Below are 19972 nucleotides of genomic sequence, written 5' to 3'. Positions count from 1 at the left end.
TTTAGATATATGCACTCGGTGACGACTGAGCATGGTTCCAATCCTGAATTTCCTGGAAATCCTTCCACGCCCAAACAAACTAGTCAAGTTGCCTCGCAAGTCATGTCTTTAAAAAATGCCATTAATCATCTGAGAAATGCCTACAATGGTCAGGATGTTGTTTGGAGTGATGATGGTAAGTTGGTTTTTGCGGTGAACGAAGTTAGTTTCCATTAATTAACGATCGATCAACCGATGTATAAGGTCCGTGCTCAATGGCCTATTAATATATTATTACATTGAATTCACCTCAGATCATAGCTGTTCTATAACCAACCATAATATTAAGTGAACCCTTGGTCACATTGGAATTGCTTCTATATTCCAGCCATCAAAGAATACTTCACAAAACATAACTCCGGCAGTCAATAAGTGGAAATTACGTAATAAGTACAAATAGTTCTATATTCTATTCTATTTCTGTTCGGTATCTCACTTATTTCTATGAGCAAATTACTTTGATTTTTTTAAAGTAACGATGTTTTTATTGTCATTCGAAAGAAATTCGGCAGTTGCTTCACTCGGTCACCTTTGGTTCAATGTGTTCGTCCTAGGAAGAATGAAGTTGTTGGTAATAGAAGAGATATAGAAACGAGAAAGTGAAGAAAGAGTTTTTTGATAGAAGTATAGTCAGCAGTGTGGTCTGTGTGGTAGAACGTTAAAGTTGCTATCTCGTTCGCGTTCAGTACGTACACACTTCTCTATTTTCACATAGTCTAACAGGAACCCTGTTATCCCATCTTGAGGTCAGATATCTGATACAGTAGTTACGCATACTAACTAACGCGATTCTTAGACCAGAAATACTATGAAGGGAGAATATTCTTCTTCTAGAGAATACCGCATCGCCTTAGATACCCTGCAATCGGTTTCCAGGTCCTATGGTTGAAACAGCTAATCAAACGGTAGATTAACCAATTGGGAACCACCTCGATCTAATTCTTCAGCCTCTTCATGCATCAGTTTATCGTACCCTCAATATAAGTAACTGAAAATAAAGTTCCTTATCATAAAGTTAATAATCCTTTGAAAAAGTTTTTTTTCTTTCTTTTTTAAATAAAAAGCATTTTAAAATATTTTACGACCTCTCTTTTTTATATCACTAACTAATTTTGTCTTTTTTCTTTTTTTAGAAGAACCCTATGATGGCAGTGGTGCTGGTTCCGGAGCTGGTGTTGATGATGAAGACGATGATGACGAAGGTTCTGGCTTGGGAAGTCCCTTTACACCTAGCCATCGGCCAGATCATACCGAACGTCCCAATAATCGTGTCGACGATGAAGACGATGACGAAGATGTGGTCCAACAACGAACTAATGTTGGACATGGCATTAGCGGTGGCTTACCAACACAAAGCTCTGGGCCACATAGTCCTCATGATACCAACGTACTGGATGAAGATGATGGCGATCAGCACCAGGGTCATCATGACGACGATGAAGATCTCAAGTCAAGCGGGTCAGCGAGACCTGAAAAAATGTCTTTACGTCGCGCTCTATTCATGTATCTAATGCCATTGTATATGGCTTGGTTTGGTGGCATCGTTGTCGATTTGCTGTGATTTGTTATTTAGATTTTTATTTGTTTTTTACGTTCGTTTTTTAAGTTTTATTTAAAACAAAAGAAATTCTATGATAAATTTTTGTGTAGGATAAACGGAAAGTAGCAAAACAAAATGAAAAAATTTTGAACAAAAAAGTAAAGAAATGCAAAAAATGTGGGTGATAGTTAAAACAAAACAAACAAACAAAATGGAGAGAAAAAATCTCCTCTTTAGGGAATTTTGAAAAAGAAATGCAAAGGTCGTCTTGAAATCAAGCCTATTTTATAGTTCTTCTTTCTGTACATACAAATTATACATAATATTATGTATTTCTTTTTTGTTTAAACAATTGGCTAGATTTTTCTTTTGGAAAACTATCTAACTATCCACACAACTTTTTATATTGAAAAGAAACAATTAACCCCAACTGCCTAAAGCAATAGCCCTTAACACAAAATGGGCTTAAAAATGAGTTAATAAGAATTTTATTTTCATAATTATCAATAGAAATATTGAGAAATATTTTTTCTATTGCTATAATTTTGAGAGGTTATCATTTAACATCCTCAGCCATTTCCTTAGTCATGATTATTGAAAAATTAAGTAAAATCTTATAGTGTATAGGACTAAAAAGTAAACACACAATCACCCGAAGCAACAAAACAATCTATATACGTAATGCAAATATGATGTTTCAAAAACTCCCTCTCCTAAATCTAACCTAACTTTTTTATATATACACACACACATTGTAGTTGTTAAGCCTCAAATATTTACATTTATAAATTTTAATAACCATCGATATATTTATATATTTTGTTAGATTTTAAAGAAAGTAAAAAAAACACAATGATAAATGTATAAATTCTAGACGAAGAAAACGAATGCATTTGTAATATTAAATATTTTTACCTAAATTACAACTTAAATGTTACCCTTCCCTTGTGACTCCCGATCATTGTAACCATGATCCCTCCAAAAGGTGTTTGTATAAACTATGTAAAGCATGTTGTCTGATTCTAAAAAATATCCTGCATCATTTTATTTTATTGGTGAAAAATGAATTTATCTGGGTATATTTTTTAACTGTATTCTGTCTGTACTAATTCTTCCTCAAAAGTTCAAATGTGTTGTTGATTTTCTCCAAGCTTTGCACATCTCAACATTTTATTTAACAAAAATAAGTGCCATTGGTCAACTTTTCTGGTACCATTTTAAAAATTATTTAGGTCCGAATATGGACAATATCGGTCGGGTACCTCCTCCATAAAAGATCAAGTTGTAAAATATCCATTACTCATATTGTATAAAAAATATATACCCTTTTTAGCGAGTAACTTGGAATATTACCATAGGCTGCAGGTATGAAACTGTCGACAAAGCCGACAGATACGTTCTAAGCATGGAATAATTATTGTTTTATTTTTCGTAGCCTTTAATATTTTAACAACTGGATAAATCCTAAAATTTGTAAAAATAGTTTCAAAGTGAGTGTTCGGCCAAAAACACCTACTCATTTTATTTTATTGGTGAAAAATGAATTTATCTGGGTATATTTTTTAACTGTATTTAAAATTTAAAAAATCTGTTATAATCCAACACAAGCAAATATCCAACGACTTTGATGACCATTATATGCGCGCTTTCTTTGTTTTTTTTTTTCTGGAAATATTTCAAATGACCCTATTCTCCTTTGTGGGGCAAAATGATTTTTATATCTATGGCAAATACTATTATCTTTCTGCTCTGAATTCTACATTTTACCAAAACATTCAAAACATCATTTGTATCAAACAACATACTTTATTTAGGCTTTACAATTAAATAACATAGTAATTAAAAATAATAATAATAATTGTACTAAATTGAATTAAAAAACGAACTAGAAATCGGCGTATATAAGATCGTGTGACGAAGACAATCGTTAAAATGTAAAAACGTCACGTCAAACCAGAGGTCGACATATTTCATTCTACGGTGCAGACTAGAGCGACCTAAAATAGGATTTGAGTTTTAAATTAAATATCCAATCACACCTTTGTATACATACACATTTTCAAAATTCTTTGATATTAGGTTTACACAGAAGAATTATAAGAAAAAAAAAGAATGAAACATATAACAAAAATGTGCAATTTATTAAAAAAAAAACATGGAAAACAAACATAACTACTAATCATAAATGAAATGATTAGCGTAAAACTTTGTTCAGCCTAAAAGTATACTTTAAAATTCAATTTAACATAAAGAATAAAGTTCGAAACGTGAAAAGTATCTGTTCCATTAAGGAATTTGAAAAAAAAAAAACTCCAAAACAAATCATTTATTTGGTATAAATAACAATTTTAAATTAATTAATTTATTTATAAAATTAATGTTTGTCCAAAAAGATTTCTTCCACTAGTTTTGTTTTCTAATTTAATTTTGCATTTAATTTCTGTTAAGCAATATCGAATTTTTTAACCAAACACTACTTATTATTTAGACATATATACATAGGTACATATTTATAAATATAATAAAACCATATGCTTTGCTTTAATTACCATTCTGTTTGTATGTAATTTTCTATGTTTTTTTTTTTTTTTTTTTCATTTGACTGATTTATAATTTATTTTGCGATGTAATTCTTCCATTAATACTTTGTATTGTTTTTTATTTTAATTTTTGTAGTTGTGTCTATTCGTACAATACGTACCATCCATACCATTATTTAAGTTATACATTAATTAGTATCGTAATATACATATTTACTAATCACTAAAAGAAAACCCTTATTTCATAATTTTATAAATATATATCATAATATAAAAACGAAATTTCTATGATAATGAGAAGATGACAATGATGTTGTATGTGACGTATGTGATTATAAAAAAAAATAATAATAATTTAATAAACAACCGAATATTATTTAAAGAACACACACACTATAGTTTTTACTTTGATCAAAAAAAAAACGTTGGTATATGAAAAACAATTGGGAATATGTTACTCCAATATTGGGAATATATGCGGAAATATAGAGAAAATATTCAGGGAATTTACAAATATCCTCCAGGAATTATTCATATACTTGGATTACAAGTTTTTTTTATTAAAATATTTCAGTTAAGAAAAAATAGAAAAGGGGAAATGTTTATTTATTTATTATTGCCTTTGCAATTTAGTTGTCTATTCGACCTATAGTTCCACATGACATGATACAAAAATTACTAAATTACTACCCGAAAAGGGGAAAATCTCACCGATAAAACCGAACTTCTCTCACATCAAGAACGGTTTTCCTATTAAATAAAAACCAATTGATCTCCGGATACCAATCCGTTGTACTATTGTGTCTGGAGTATTTTGGAAAGCAATGTTGGCACTAAAAAATGCCAAAGTGTCGATTAGCTCAAGCAAGCGCTTCGCCGGGAATGGGCCAAAATACGGCAGAGCAACATTCGGGCAACGTTTCATTGGCCGTTTGAAGGCCATAATTCGTGCCAAAGGTGACCAATTCAAACAAATCTAAACTTATTCTAAAATTTGATGCTATTTTCGACATTTTTTTGCTTTCGTTCAATAAAATTTAAAGAAAAATGAAAAATTATAGCGTTTGACTTTGCTGCAATTTTTTTATCTCACCCTGTATTAACAATGAAATTAAAGTAAGTGCAAAGAAAGGGAATTTCTGGTATCATATGTTGAAAGTATAATGCTATCGGCAAAACCAACTGATACGTTTTAACTTGTTTACGTATTTTTGCTTAAACTATTGTTTATTAGTAGTCATTTAATAAAAATGACACCTGAATAAATAAAGGCACGGTAGAAATTATTTTTCCAGACACAATTTCTGTTTTTTTTTTGTTGAAATTAAACAACAAGTGAGGGTTGACGAAAGTCCCCGTTGACGAAAGTCCCCGAAATGATAACTTTAATTTATTACGGAGTTATTTACTGTAAATCACATATTTTATCATTCTGCAGATGGGATATATCGGTTAACACTCACAAATTTCTCGAAAATTTCAAAAAATTCTGGGAATAAAGTTTACAACTAAGGCGATACTTTGTACATAGTATAGATCATTGGTCAGGCGCGAAAATATATTTGTTTCGGTAAAGACGGTACTAATTCTTCTTCAAAAGTTCAAATGTGTCGTCGATTTTCTCCAAGCTTTGCATATCACAACATTTCATTCAACAAAAATAAGTGCCATTGGTCAACTTTTCTGGTACCATTTTAAAAATTATTTAGGTCCGAATATGGACAACATCGGTCTATATCTTCGGGTACCTCCTCCATAAAAGATCAATTTGTAAAATATGCATTACTCATATTGTATAAAAAATATATACCCTTTTTAGCGAGTAACTTTGGAAGTTACAGGGATTTCTGGTACAATAGGCTGCAGGTATGAAACTGTCGACAAAACCGACAGATACGTTCTAAGCATGGAACAATTATTATCATTATTATTTTTTTTTTTGCTCGAACTTCGTGTTATTTTTCGTAGCCTTTAATATTTTAACAACTGGATAAATCCTAAAATTTTTAAAAATAGTTTCAAGGTGAACGTTCGGCCAAAAGCTCCTACTATTATTTTGCCTAATTCCTTTCGTTCTTCATTATTCAAATTATCATTTAAAATATTAAAAATAAATCCTCTGTTAATCGCATAATTTATCTTTGGCCACCTCTCACATTTTGACAATGACAGAACAAGAACAACTTTTTTCTCTTAGTTAATTAATGGTATTCATGCATACTTCTAGAGAAAGTTTAAGAAAAAAATAGCTTGGTAAATATGTGTTTAATAATCAAATATTATTAAATTTGTAAAGGTATAAAAATAAATACAAAATATTTTTTAATATAAAAAAATTGGAACTCGACAATGAAAGTATAAACAAGCCAAGATATATAGTTACAGATAATAAATACTATTATTACACTCCAATATTGGGAATATATGCGGAAATATAGAGAAAATATTCAGGGAATTTACAAATATCCTCCAGGAATTATTCATATACTTGGATTACAAGTTTTTTTTATTAAAATATTTCAGTTAAGAAAAAATAGAAAAGGGGAAATGTTTATTTATTTATTATTGCCTTTGCAATTTAGTTGTCTATTCGACCTATAGTTCCACATGACATGATACAAAAATTACTAAATTACTACCCGAAAAGGGGAAAATCTCACCGATAAAACCGAACTTCTCTCACATCAAGAACGGTTTTCCTATTAAATAAAAACCAATTGATCTCCGGATACCAATCCGTTGTACTATTGTGTCTGGAGTATTTTGGAAAGCAATGTTGGCACTAAAAAATGCCAAAGTGTCGATTAGCTCAAGCAAGCGCTTCGCCGGGAATGGGCCAAAATACGGCAGAGCAACATTCGGGCAACGTTTCATTGGCCGTTTGAAGGCCATAATTCGTGCCAAAGGTGACCAATTCAAACAAATCTAAACTTATTCTAAAATTTGATGCTATTTTCGACATTTTTTTGCTTTCGTTCAATAAAATTTAAAGAAAAATGAAAAATTATAGCGTTTGACTTTGTTGCAATTTTTTTATCTCACCCTGTATTAACAATGAAATTAAAGTAAGTGCAAAGAAAGGGAATTTCTGGTATCATATGTTGAAAGTATAATGCTATCGGCAAAACCAACTGATACGTTTTAACTTGTTTACGTATTTTTGCTTAAACTATTGTTTATTAGTAGTCATTTAATAAAAATGACACCTGAATAAATAAAGGCACGGTAGAAATTATTTTTCCAGACACAATTTCTGTTTTTTTTTTATTGAAATTAAACAACAAGTGAGGGTTGACGAAAGTCCCCGTTGACGAAAGTCCCCGAAATGATAACTTTAATTTATTACGGAGTTATTTACTGTAAATCACATATTTTATCATTCTGCAGATGGGATATATCGGTTAACACTCACAAATTTCTCGAAAATTTCAAAAAATTCTGGGAATAAAGTTTACAACTAAGGCGATACTTTGTACATAGTATAGATCATTGGTCAGGCGCGAAAATATATTTGTTTCGGTAAAGACGGTACTAATTCTTCTTCAAAAGTTCAAATGTGTCGTCGATTTTCTCCAAGCTTTGCATATCACAACATTTCATTCAACAAAAATAAGTGCCATTGGTCAACTTTTCTGGTACCATTTTAAAAATTATTTAGGTCCGAATATGGACAACATCGGTCTATATCTTCGGGTACCTCCTCCATAAAAGATCAATTTGTAAAATATGCATTACTCATATTGTATAAAAAATATATACCCTTTTTAGCGAGTAACTTTGGAAGTTACAGGGATTTCTGGTACAATAGGCTGCAGGTATGAAACTGTCGACAAAACCGACAGATACGTTCTAAGCATGGAACAATTATTATCATTATTATTTTTTTTTTTTTGCTCGAACTTCGTGTTATTTTTCGTAGCCTTTAATATTTTAACAACTGGATAAATCCTAAAATTTTTAAAAATAGTTTCAAGGTGAACGTTCGGCCAAAAGCTCCTACTATTATTTTGCCTAATTCCTTTCGTTCTTCATTATTCAAATTATCATTTAAAATATTAAAAATAAATCCTCTGTTAATCGCATAATTTATCTTTGGCCACCTCTCACATTTTGACAATGACAGAACAAGAACAACTTTTTTCTCTTAGTTAATTAATGGTATTCATGCATACTTCTAGAGAAAGTTTAAGAAAAAAATAGCTTGGTAAATATGTGTTTAATAATCAAATATTATTAAATTTGTAAAGGTATAAAAATAAATACAAAATATTTTTTAATATAAAAAAATTGGAACTCGACAATGAAAGTATAAACAAGCCAAGATATATAGTTACAGATAATAAATACTATTATTACACTCCAATATTGGGAATATATGCGGAAATATAGAGAAAATATTCAGGGAATTTACAAATATCCTCCAGGAATTATTCATATACTTGGATTACAAGTTTTTTTTATTAAAATATTTCAGTTAAGAAAAAATAGAAAAGGGGAAATGTTTATTTATTTATTATTGCCTTTGCAATTTAGTTGTCTATTCGACCTATAGTTCCACATGACATGATACAAAAATTACTAAATTACTACCCGAAAAGGGGAAAATCTCACCGATAAAACCGAACTTCTCTCACATCAAGAACAGTTTTCCTATTAAATAAAAACCAATTGATCTCCGGATACCAATCCGTTGTACTATTGTGTCTGGAGTATTTTGGAAAGCAATGTTGGCACTAAAAAATGCCAAAGTGTCGATTAGCTCAAGCAAGCGCTTCGCCGGGAATGGGCCAAAATACGGCAGAGCAACATTCGGGCAACGTTTCATTGGCCGTTTGAAGGCCATAATTCGTGCCAAAGGTGACCAATTCAAACAAATCTAAACTTATTCTAAAATTTGATGCTATTTTCGACATTTTTTTGCTTTCGTTCAATAAAATTTAAAGAAAAATGAAAAATTATAGCGTTTGACTTTGTTGCAATTTTTTTATCTCACCCTGTATTAACAATGAAATTAAAGTAAGTGCAAAGAAAGGGAATTTCTGGTATCATATGTTGAAAGTATAATGCTATCGGCAAAACCAACTGATACGTTTTAACTTGTTTACGTATTTTTGCTTAAACTATTGTTTATTAGTAGTCATTTAATAAAAATGACACCTGAATAAATAAAGGCACGGTAGAAATTATTTTTCCAGACACAATTTCTGTTTTTTTTTTATTGAAATTAAACAACAAGTGAGGGTTGACGAAAGTCCCCGTTGACGAAAGTCCCCGAAATGATAACTTTAATTTATTACGGAGTTATTTACTGTAAATCACATATTTTATCATTCTGCAGATGGGATATATCGGTTAACACTCACAAATTTCTCGAAAATTTCAAAAAATTCTGGGAATAAAGTTTACAACTAAGGCGATACTTTGTACATAGTATAGATCATTGGTCAGGCGCGAAAATATATTTGTTTCGGTAAAGACGGTACTAATTCTTCTTCAAAAGTTCAAATGTGTCGTCGATTTTCTCCAAGCTTTGCATATCACAACATTTCATTCAACAAAAATAAGTGCCATTGGTCAACTTTTCTGGTACCATTTTAAAAATTATTTAGGTCCGAATATGGACAACATCGGTCTATATCTTCGGGTACCTCCTCCATAAAAGATCAATTTGTAAAATATGCATTACTCATATTGTATAAAAAATATATACCCTTTTTAGCGAGTAACTTTGGAAGTTACAGGGATTTCTGGTACAATAGGCTGCAGGTATGAAACTGTCGACAAAACCGACAGATACGTTCTAAGCATGGAACAATTATTATCATTATTATTTTTTTTTTTTGCTCGAACTTCGTGTTATTTTTCGTAGCCTTTAATATTTTAACAACTGGATAAATCCTAAAATTTTTAAAAATAGTTTCAAGGTGAACGTTCGGCCAAAAGCTCCTACTATTATTTTGCCTAATTCCTTTCGTTCTTCATTATTCAAATTATCATTTAAAATATTAAAAATAAATCCTCTGTTAATCGCATAATTTATCTTTGGCCACCTCTCACATTTTGACAATGACAGAACAAGAACAACTTTTTTCTCTTAGTTAATTAATGGTATTCATGCATACTTCTAGAGAAAGTTTAAGAAAAAAATAGCTTGGTAAATATGTGTTTAATAATCAAATATTATTAAATTTGTAAAGGTATAAAAATAAATACAAAATATTTTTTAATATAAAAAAATTGGAACTCGACAATGAAAGTATAAACAAGCCAAGATATATAGTTACAGATAATAAATACTATTATTACACCGGAAACACTGACATTTTCTTAAACATTATCGTGTTTAGACCTATGAGGCCTAACATTGCACCCGTGATTTTCAGGTACGGAAAAAGTTTTGCCACACTTTTTATGCCATCATTGCCGATGGCCTTGTTTTGATGTAAACAAATGCAATAATAATTAGCGTCAGTACACCCAATACCGGAAGAACCACCGTTTTCATTTGATTGTGTATGGCGACGTTTTCCATTTTGCGCTCCTTTTTTTGTTTGCGAGTTTCCTTGACCTTTCCCTTTAGTTGACGCATTGTTTAAAGATTCTAAGGGAAGCCAAAAAAAAAAATTATTCTTTGAATATAAAGCTTTACATTGACCACGTTTTGCAAAACTTACAGCTAAGTTAATAATATTCAAAAGGAAGGAATAATAAATAAAAAATAACGTATATAATTTCCTATATGGGAAACCAATATTTCGAGGTGTTACATAAATCCTGGCACAATCAAACTTATAATACCCTCAACACATAGTGTTGTAGGGTATAAATATCAACATATTTTCAATATCAATAATATTTTTTACCAGAATCTAAAATCCTAAATTTTCTGGAATTCCTAAATTGAACGTATTTTATTCGTTTTCTTCCTTTGCAGATAGACGATGATGATGACAGAACGGTGACCAATCAGGAAGCCTTAACGTGGGGCATTCGCATTGCTCTCTTTTTAAAAGGTCGACGAATGCGTCATGACGATATTGTGGGAATAGCAGCACGTAACACCACCTATCTGACATCGGTGGCCCTGGGTTGTTTCTTTAATTGTACACCATTTCATGGAGTCAATCCCAGCTATCAAGAAGGTTTGGTCCACAATAAATTGACAAGATTTTACCCTAAATTAATTACATAACTTACATAATAATTTAGATGCCCTCAGTCACTGTTTTGGCATTACCAAACCCTCTGTGATTTTCTGTGATGGTCGTGATTACGAGAAGATAAAAAATGCCACAAAATCCTTTAAGCCCGATATTTATACCATAAGTGAACACATTGAAGGTGTGCCCTCAATTTTAGAGTTACTGGAACCAAATCCCAAGGAACATTTTTACCAGTGAGTTATAGTTTTGGTTTTTCGGAATGAAAAGAAAACAATTATTTATGGAATGCCCCTCTTACAGACCTGAAAAGCTTACATTGGGTGCAGATCAAACCGTGTGCATAATGTGTTCTTCGGGTACCACGGGTTTGCCCAAGGCTGTTACCATTTCAGCACATAAATTAATGTTTGAAAATCCGTAAGTAAACATAGAAAATATGTTTTAGAACTCCATTTTCAAGGTTAATATAGTCCTTCAGAAAATAAATTTTATACCTCTTTTCGTAACTCATCGAGAAATATCCTTAAAAAATCCATTTTAAAAGATCAGATGATGATGATCAGATGATTTAATTCCACGTTTAGGGTTTGGATATTCTCTCAGAAAATATTCTTAAAAAACCTATTGTAATTCCGCGTATGGAGGTCATATGATCCATTTTTAAATCCACGTTTAAAGGTCGAATGGCTCCTCAGAAAATATTTTTAAAGAATCTACGTTAATAGCTTGGATATCCTTAACGAATCGAAGGAATCTTTAAAAATCCAAGATTCTACGTTAATAATTCCCTCAAATAAAAATATTATTTAAAATTGCAATTGCACAATGGTGTGTATTTTGTTGATTCATTGCCTCACAATAATAATGGTAAAATTCTGAAACGCGAAGCGAGAGACATTTTCAAAAAACTAATGAAAGAAAAACAAACTTTGGATCGTTAATCATCATTATTTATAGATAATATTAAGAAAAAGTTTTAAGTTAATTAAAATTAATAAAAATATTTTAACACAAACATTTAGTGAACTTCCATTTGAGAAACCTCAGAAACAAATTGTTTTTATGAAATTGGTTTTTGATTTTCCATCCCTACAGACAGATGAAAAATGTGCAGGATTTTTTTTGTTTTAATTGACTGGATGCCAAGTCAATGGAAACCAAGCGACTGATGAACTGCCGCAATACAAATAAGATATTAATGAAATGGAATTTGTACGCTTAGTCGAAGCATCTCCGGGTCATTTCATTATATACAAGATCTCAGTATGACCAACCTCTTCCAAAAGACCAACAATTCAAAAACGTTCCCTAATGAATTTTGATCTAAAACTTATAGTAGATATCTTTATGGGTCACTGTAAAAAAGGAGCCTTAACAGATCTTAAAAATCCACGTCTCTGAATCAGATAGTCCCTCAGAAAGTATTCTTAAGAATCCACGTTTCTGAATCAGATAGTCTCCCCGAAAAAATTCTTGAAAGTCCAAGTTTCTGAATCAGATAGTCTACCCCAAAATATTCTTGAAAGTCCACGTTTCTGAATCAGATAGTCTAGCCGAAAATATTCTTAAAAATCCACGTTTCTAAATCATATAGTCCCTCAGAAATTTCTTAAAAGAATCCTCTTTTCTGATGGACTATCTTCCTCAGAATATATCTTAAAAAATCCACGTTTATTAATCAGATAGTCCTCAAAAATATTCTTAAAAATCCACGTCTCTGAATCAGATAGTCTCTCAGAAATATCTTTGAAAATCCTCTTTTCTGATACAGATAGCCCCTCAGAATATATCTTAAAAAATCCACCTTTATTAATCAGATAGTCTTCAAAAATATCTTAAAAAACTCATCAGATAATCCATCAGAAAATATCCTAAAAATCCACACGTCTAAATCAGATAGTCCCTCATAAAAAAAAACTATAAAAAACACATTTCTAAATCAGATATGTTTCAGGGCAAGATAGCCGCTTAGACTATAGTCATGAAGAATCGATCAATTTTAAAATACTTATGAATTAATATATCTCTTTACTTAAATTTAAAGTTTTAACAAATTTCATAATGATTAATGATAGGAAATCCCCATATGAAATATTTTTATCCGCTCGTAGAGAATTTTCGGTACCATCGTTTGTCTATATATCATTACACTAAAAGGAACTTTTTCATCAGCTCCTCCTTTGAATTAAACACAAAGGATCTGTTTATCTGCATACTTCAAGTTTCAGCTTATCTATACAAAATCTCTGTGCAGTAGCAGTAGTAGGTTTCCATGTTTCAGGTGGTTTAAGTAAAGCCGAGCTTTTTCAGTTTCTTCGACGATAAATCGGAATCAAGACCATAAAAAAGGAAGAAAACACAAGACCTTTAAAATTCCTCAGATTACATTCTAAATTTCTTTTATAGGCAAAAGGCCCTTTGATGGTATTTTTAATAGGTGTTCCTGTATCCCTTGTTGCTCTTTTATGTGAGATATTCTAATAAAATTAAAAATAAAGTTGTTCTATGTTTGTGAAATTTTCTAAAGTAAATCTAGGAGATATAAAAAGGTATAAATTGTCGAATGCCAATTAAAAGCCTTCTATACATGGTAGACCTAGTAAAACCATTCTAAAGGCAATCATCGTTTGTCTGTATATCATTATACTAAAAGGAACTTTTTCATCAGCTCCTCCTTTGAATTAAACACAAATTATCTGTTTATTTGCATACTTCCTTTTTCAGCTTATCTATACAAACTATCTGTGCATTGGTTCGCCTAAAAGGTTTCCATGTTTCAGTTGGTTTAAATAAAGTCGAGGTTTTTTCAGCACATTATAGTCTTTAAAGTCTGTCTTTTTGGCTTCTACTTTTAAACGTTTTAAAGTGTATTATAAAATGGAAGGAAATAAGGACAATGTATCAACTTCGTGGCCAGGGCCCGAAATTATAATGGTCTTGTGCAAATTTCAACAAATCTCGTCCATAAATATATTGTATTCTTCAACAGGATAAAGTATAGATTCAATCCTTTATCTCGTCTATATGTATATGTTTCACTCATCTATGGATCTGTAAACATAGAAATGATGTAGGTCAAAAAATTAGAAAAAATGTGTGTTAGCTCGTGGCTCATGATACAATCGTAGAGTGACTTACTATAACAATCTGACCTTGTACAATATCTTTCCACTCGATATAAAATTGAGCCTCGAACTCGTTTTCTGTAAGGAAAATCGGTTATTTAGTTAGCATAATTTCACATTCTTGTGGGTTCTGGAACAGAGCTAAAGTTTCTCCTACAGCAGGCTATAATGTAGATTCCTTCCTCGTCTATATGCAATTGTTCGACGCATCTATAAATATCGAAATGTCGAAAAATTCGGAAAAAAAAAGCTTGTTATGGTGCGACTTACAATTAAAACCAGGTGTTCCTTATAAAGAAAAGGTACTTCGTCTTCTAAAAATTCTCGATTAGACATATTTAAATATTTTTCTTTGTACCTGAAAAACTTTCATAAATTACCAGTCTTATTTCAAATTTAAATATAAACTATGGTACACCCTGTGTTATAACATGAATCACCCTTTTTCGCTTTTCGCAGTCCTCCATTTCCTCATTCGTATAAATTTTCTTTAAATTTAGAAACATAAATTTTTATACGAAATTAAATAATTAATTAATAAATTAATAAATTAAAATCAATTGAATGAATTACCAACCGACGCCACCGAGAAAAGAAAAAGAAGTAACGAACAAAGGACACTACAATATGGCAACACTGAAAAGAAAGACAGCACAGAGAGAAAATCGAAATAAAGATGGAATCAAAAGGGAAAGGCGGACAACACAAAAGGAATCAAAACAAAACGGCCGACAACACAGCAACAGATGTTTAAGATATGGGTTATCATTTTACGATGATTAGCAAACAATTTGCTATCGATTCTTTGTGATTAGCAGAGACGAAGCGGTCAAGCAGGAGGAGAATACTTGTTGATTTCTGTCAAAATATTGTGACGTGTTCTCAGAAGAGTACATGTTATAGGTGACAAACAATCGATGTCAATATCGATAGTATCGATACTTTTTTTTGAGTATGATAGTTTTTTTCTATCGACATTATCGGAAGAAATAGTTGTAGTTATGGCTCAACAAGAAAGGTTGTTCAACTTCAAAGAAAAGATGGACAAATTGGTGAAAGCCCACAAAACATGGGCCTATCTCACAAAATTTAACATGTGCTCTGCTCCACAACTGCAAGTATGTAAAATTTCTTAACTACGGTAACCGAGTTTTAAATGTCGAAGTGCGAAAGGAAAGTGAACAATGATTTACCTTCAGAGTTAAGTTCCGGGTACATCGTAAAAGGATAAAGGAGCGTAGGGAAAGCAAGTAAAAATTACGTGTTTTTAGCAAAGAAGCTAGCCGATGACTTAAGCAAGTACAAATTCACTTTATGTTTTCCTCCTTTACGTTTTCCATATTTAGTCAAATTTGGCATTCAAACTCTGTTCTGTTTCAGAAACCGCAAGAATACACAAGTATTGGATTTTTTTGTCGATAAGGGTTATCGTAGATTCTTGCAGTTCTGGAATAGGCCTGTTGAGAAATACATATTTCTTTTGGTTTTAAATTCATGACATCTGTATATAAAAACTAAAAAACGACTTTAAGAATACGAGACAACAGCGCTACCTACCTGTTATTTTATATCCCTAAAGAACAGAGGGCGTTGTATATAATGACACAAGATATTTGAAATACTGTAAAAAAATAGATGTCACTAAATACCAATTAATATTTTAATGAAAAGAGCTACGAGTCGCTCTTCAACGTTTGTTGACATTAGACTACTTTCTCGCGCTGGTCGCTTACCTTTCATTTTTAACATCAACAACAACAAACCATAACCTGCAAACACACACACACACTTACAAAAAAATTTTTTTTCTCTCGGTTTTTGTTTTTAATTTAAAACAAGTGTTTTACTCCATCATTAAATTAAAAATATAATTTTAAAGAATTTAAAATGGGGGGAGTAGGGGAACCTCCTCCTCCGCCACCTCCTCCACCGGGGGAGCAAAACAAAAGAAAAGCCAGCAGTATCGCCAAAGAAACAAAAACATTTAAAAACAATTATGGATCTCCAGTTAAGACTGTTAACACCAATGCAAACGCACAACTACCTACTAACAATGAAAATGAAGATGAATACAACTACAATTCTCTAAACAAAGAATCCATTTTGTATCCAGCGTATCATCCTGGCCCTTTTTTTGTTCTAGTTTCTTCAGAAACTCCAATAAGCACTAGGAGGAAAAATTGCGAATTGCACCTTTATGCCAAATTCCAAAAAATCAATATTACGGATTATGCCTGCAAAAACATTGGATATAACACTTTTAGATTAACTTTTAATAATGCTAACTCAGCGAACAATTTTGCGCAAAATAAGAACTTAAAGCAAATAGGCCTAAAAGCATTCATTCCTGAAAGATTTGTTCAGCGCTTTTACATCATTAAGAATGTACCAAAAAGTATCTCAGCCATTACCATTAAGCAACAAATAGAAGCTAATAACGACATGGATGTTGTCTCTGTTTATCGTTTCACAAGGAAAAATGAAAATAATACTCTGGAATACACCGAAACTATCAAAATCGGTGTCATATACGATGGTGTACCTACCGAAATATTCATGTGTGGAACCAAAATAACCCCGGAACTGTATGTGCCACTAGTACGTCTCTGCTTGAACTGTGGACGTCTAGGACACATAGCTATTCGTTGCAGGTCAATGAAAAAATGTTTAAATTGTGGTAAAACAATGATTTGTCCCAACAACTGTCCAAAGGAACAAAAATGTCAAGATTGTCGATCAAGTACTACATGCAAAGATATATGCAGCTCCCCGCGTTGCATCCTATGCAGCAGTATTGATCATTTCGCTACAGATTCCAACAAATGCCCAAAATGGAAATCGGAAAAAAATATAAGGAGTATCATGGCCCTCTCCAATCTGTCAAGAAAGGAAGTTGTTCAGAAGTACCCTGAAACACAAAATCGCTTCCAAATACTTTCAGAAGAAAAATACAATAATGCATTCCCCCCTCTAATAAAAAACAGTGCACCAAAAAGAAGTGTTTATGAAGAAATAAACAAAAGAGTTACAAAAACAAAATATAGCCAAGTTGCTTCACCCAGAATTCAAATACGTCATGCCATTGCCGATCCAATCCAAATATCGCCTTCCAAGCCCACCTTCAACCAAGATAGTTTCTCTAAAGTTACAGAATTGGAAAAAACTCTTAATCTTTTTGCAAAAGATATGTCAAAAATACTCACATCTCTTAACAGCACAGAAGGATTAAATGTATTAAAAAGTTTCCAGCAGTCACTGATCCCATTAGCAGCAAGCAGTTTATTAACAGGAACCAGAATCACAGTCCCCACAGACGACTCATAACCTGCAATTTTTAATAAATAAATATGAATCTACTACAATACAACGTACAAAGTTTAACAAAAAACAAAAACTTCCTTGAATTCCACCTAAGAAAGCTAAATATAGACATATGTTTCTTAAGTGAAATATTTAATATCGATGAAAACAAAAATTTATCAACTTTTCAAAATTATAAAATAATGTCCAAAAAAAGAAGTGATAACTACGGCGGAGTAGCTATACTATTTAAAAACAATATCCAATATAAAAAGATTCCTTTTGAAACTCCTCTCGACATTTTAATTTGTCAAACTACCAACCTAACAAACAATTTAACATTAGTGTCTGTTTACCTTCCACATTCTGTCAAATGTGCTACAATTAAAAATGAACTAGTGAAATTAATATCCCTGGTAGAAAATCGCCCAAATACTCTCATATGCGGAGACTTTAATGCCAGACATTCTGCTTATGGAGATATATATGTCTCACAACGTGGAAAGACTATAAAGGAAATCTTTGATGCTACGAATTTTCGATGCTTAAACGATGGAGGATATACGTTTAAAAAAAATATTACGGATTTGAACGGTTCTGTTTTGGATCTTTCATTTTCCAATTCCAACTTTCAAATACAATGGAAAATTTTCAACGCTATGATTGGAGGAAGCCATCATTTCCCAATAACACTAACTTTCAACAATATCAAAAATAAAGGGCAAACTTTTTTAGCAAAAAAACAATTATTACGAAACCTGGGGAAACTGTCTCTTAATGACAACTTCGATGAAATCCAATCAAAAATAACAGCTGAAATTAAAAATTCTACCTACACTTTAAAGGAAAACCAAAAAACACCAAAAATTTGGTGGGACCCATATGTAGAGAAACAATACCGTCTTCAATTAGCAGCCCAAAAGACTTACGATCTGCATAACAATGAGATCAATGCTAGAAATTTATTAAAAATGATCAAAAATTTTAAAAACGCTGTGCAATATGCCAAAAAACACTCCTTCAAGGAAAAAGTACAAAATTTAAACAAAGAACCCAGTTCTAAATCACTTTTTCAGTTTGTTCGTGGCTGCAAAAATTTTCTATCATCTCAAAGCAAAAGCAAATGGTCTTCTGACAACAACAAGCGTTTTCTATCTCACCTCAGAGAACAAGTCTCTGAGAATCTTCCAATTAAATTTGCTTTATCTTCTGAAACAAATCGTACAGATCTAATAATCGATGAATTTCTCCTAGTCCTTAAAAATAAAAAGAAGCCCTCCGCTGCTGGTTTGGATGGTATTTCTTATAATATGATAAATCATTTATCAGACTCTGCGAAAGCTTCCTTTTTTAAAGCAATAAACCTGTTATGGAAAACATGTAAAATAAGAGAAGACTGGAGAAAAATTAAAATTGTACCAATACCAAAGAAAGGAAAAAATCTGGATATTTTTACTAACTATAGACCAATAGCTCTCATCTCAGTTCCTCTAAAAATAATTAATCTGATAATTAAAGAACGTCTGCAAAAATTCATTGATGATAATAATATACTGCCTCACACAACTTACGCATATAGAAAACACATGTCCTCATCTATGTGTATCAACAACATTTTGCACACTATTAATCATCACAAAAATATGGGTGAAAAAGTAATTATTCTTTCTTTGGATGTTGAAAAAGCCTATGATTGCGTCAAAATAGAAATACTCCACAAAATTCTGCAGGAGATCGAATGCTCAACCGAAGTTACAGATTGGATAATCAGCTTTCTAAGTCGTCGAATACTCGTAATGGGAGATGATTCACTCGAAATATACAATGGACTACCCCAAGGCAGTTGTTTAAGTCCTCTTCTTTTCAACATATACACTTTGGGCTTACACGGAATTTCCAACATCAACACTTATCTTTTTCAATTAGCGGATGACTTTATTTTGTTATCTGCTCACAAAGACTTTGATTCGGCAAATTTAAATCTACAACAAAAAGCCATCGAGTTTCACAACTTACTCTCACGACTTAATCTAAAATACAATGCTGAGAAAACAGCCGTCATGTACGTAGCCAAAGGTCCAAAAAAAGTTCCATACATCAGACTAAAAGGCACACAAATCACTCCAGTTAACAGCATAAAATTTCTGGGAAGGCACATTAAAAACAGTTTATCTCTGAAAGAGCATTATGACGAAGTAATTTCCTCCTGTACAACGTCAATTAACGCACTAAAAATGATCAACAACAACAAACACGGCCTGCTCC

The 19972-nt window shown here is 31.7% G+C and overlaps 3 protein-coding genes across 3 annotated transcripts in view; 2 read left to right on the top strand and 1 right to left on the bottom strand.

The window, feature by feature from the left end:
- Positions 1-4506, top strand: part of LOC101897615 (glypican-4) — a 177882-nt gene extending 173376 nt beyond the window's left edge. Inside the window, exons 7-8 of the mRNA XM_005178730.4 lie at positions 6-175; positions 1173-4506. Coding sequence (XP_005178787.2) covers positions 6-175; positions 1173-1600 — 598 coding nt within the window. The 3' untranslated portion in view covers positions 1601-4506. The remainder of the gene's footprint in view (positions 1-5; positions 176-1172) is intronic.
- A 5774-nt stretch (positions 4507-10280) lies between these two features.
- LOC101897955 (single-pass membrane and coiled-coil domain-containing protein 4 homolog) lies at positions 10281-10846 on the bottom strand. The gene is made up of 2 exons (XM_005178732.4): positions 10794-10846; positions 10281-10720 (listed from the first exon to the last, which is right to left on the bottom strand). Exon 2 carries the CDS (start codon positions 10706-10708, stop codon positions 10529-10531), a length of 180 nt encoding a protein of 59 aa, XP_005178789.1. The 5' UTR covers positions 10709-10720; positions 10794-10846; the 3' UTR covers positions 10281-10528.
- A 192-nt stretch (positions 10847-11038) lies between these two features.
- On the top strand, positions 11039-12073 carry LOC101898122 (luciferin 4-monooxygenase-like; the record flags this gene model as incomplete). The annotated part of the gene is made up of 3 exons (XM_059129272.1): positions 11039-11261; positions 11329-11515; positions 11583-12073. Coding segments are annotated over 3 exons (531 nt in total), but the record flags the coding sequence as incomplete, so codon positions are not given.
- Positions 12074-19972: the final 7899 nt, after the last annotated feature.

Source organism: Musca domestica, unplaced genomic scaffold (genome assembly GCF_030504385.1).
Source record: "Musca domestica strain aabys unplaced genomic scaffold, Musca_domestica.polishedcontigs.V.1.1 6, whole genome shotgun sequence".
In the NCBI taxonomy this organism is placed as follows: domain Eukaryota; kingdom Metazoa; phylum Arthropoda; class Insecta; order Diptera; family Muscidae; genus Musca; species Musca domestica.
The sequence above is the reverse complement of the archived record's forward strand: the minus strand, read 5'-3'. Positions and strand labels throughout refer to the sequence as shown.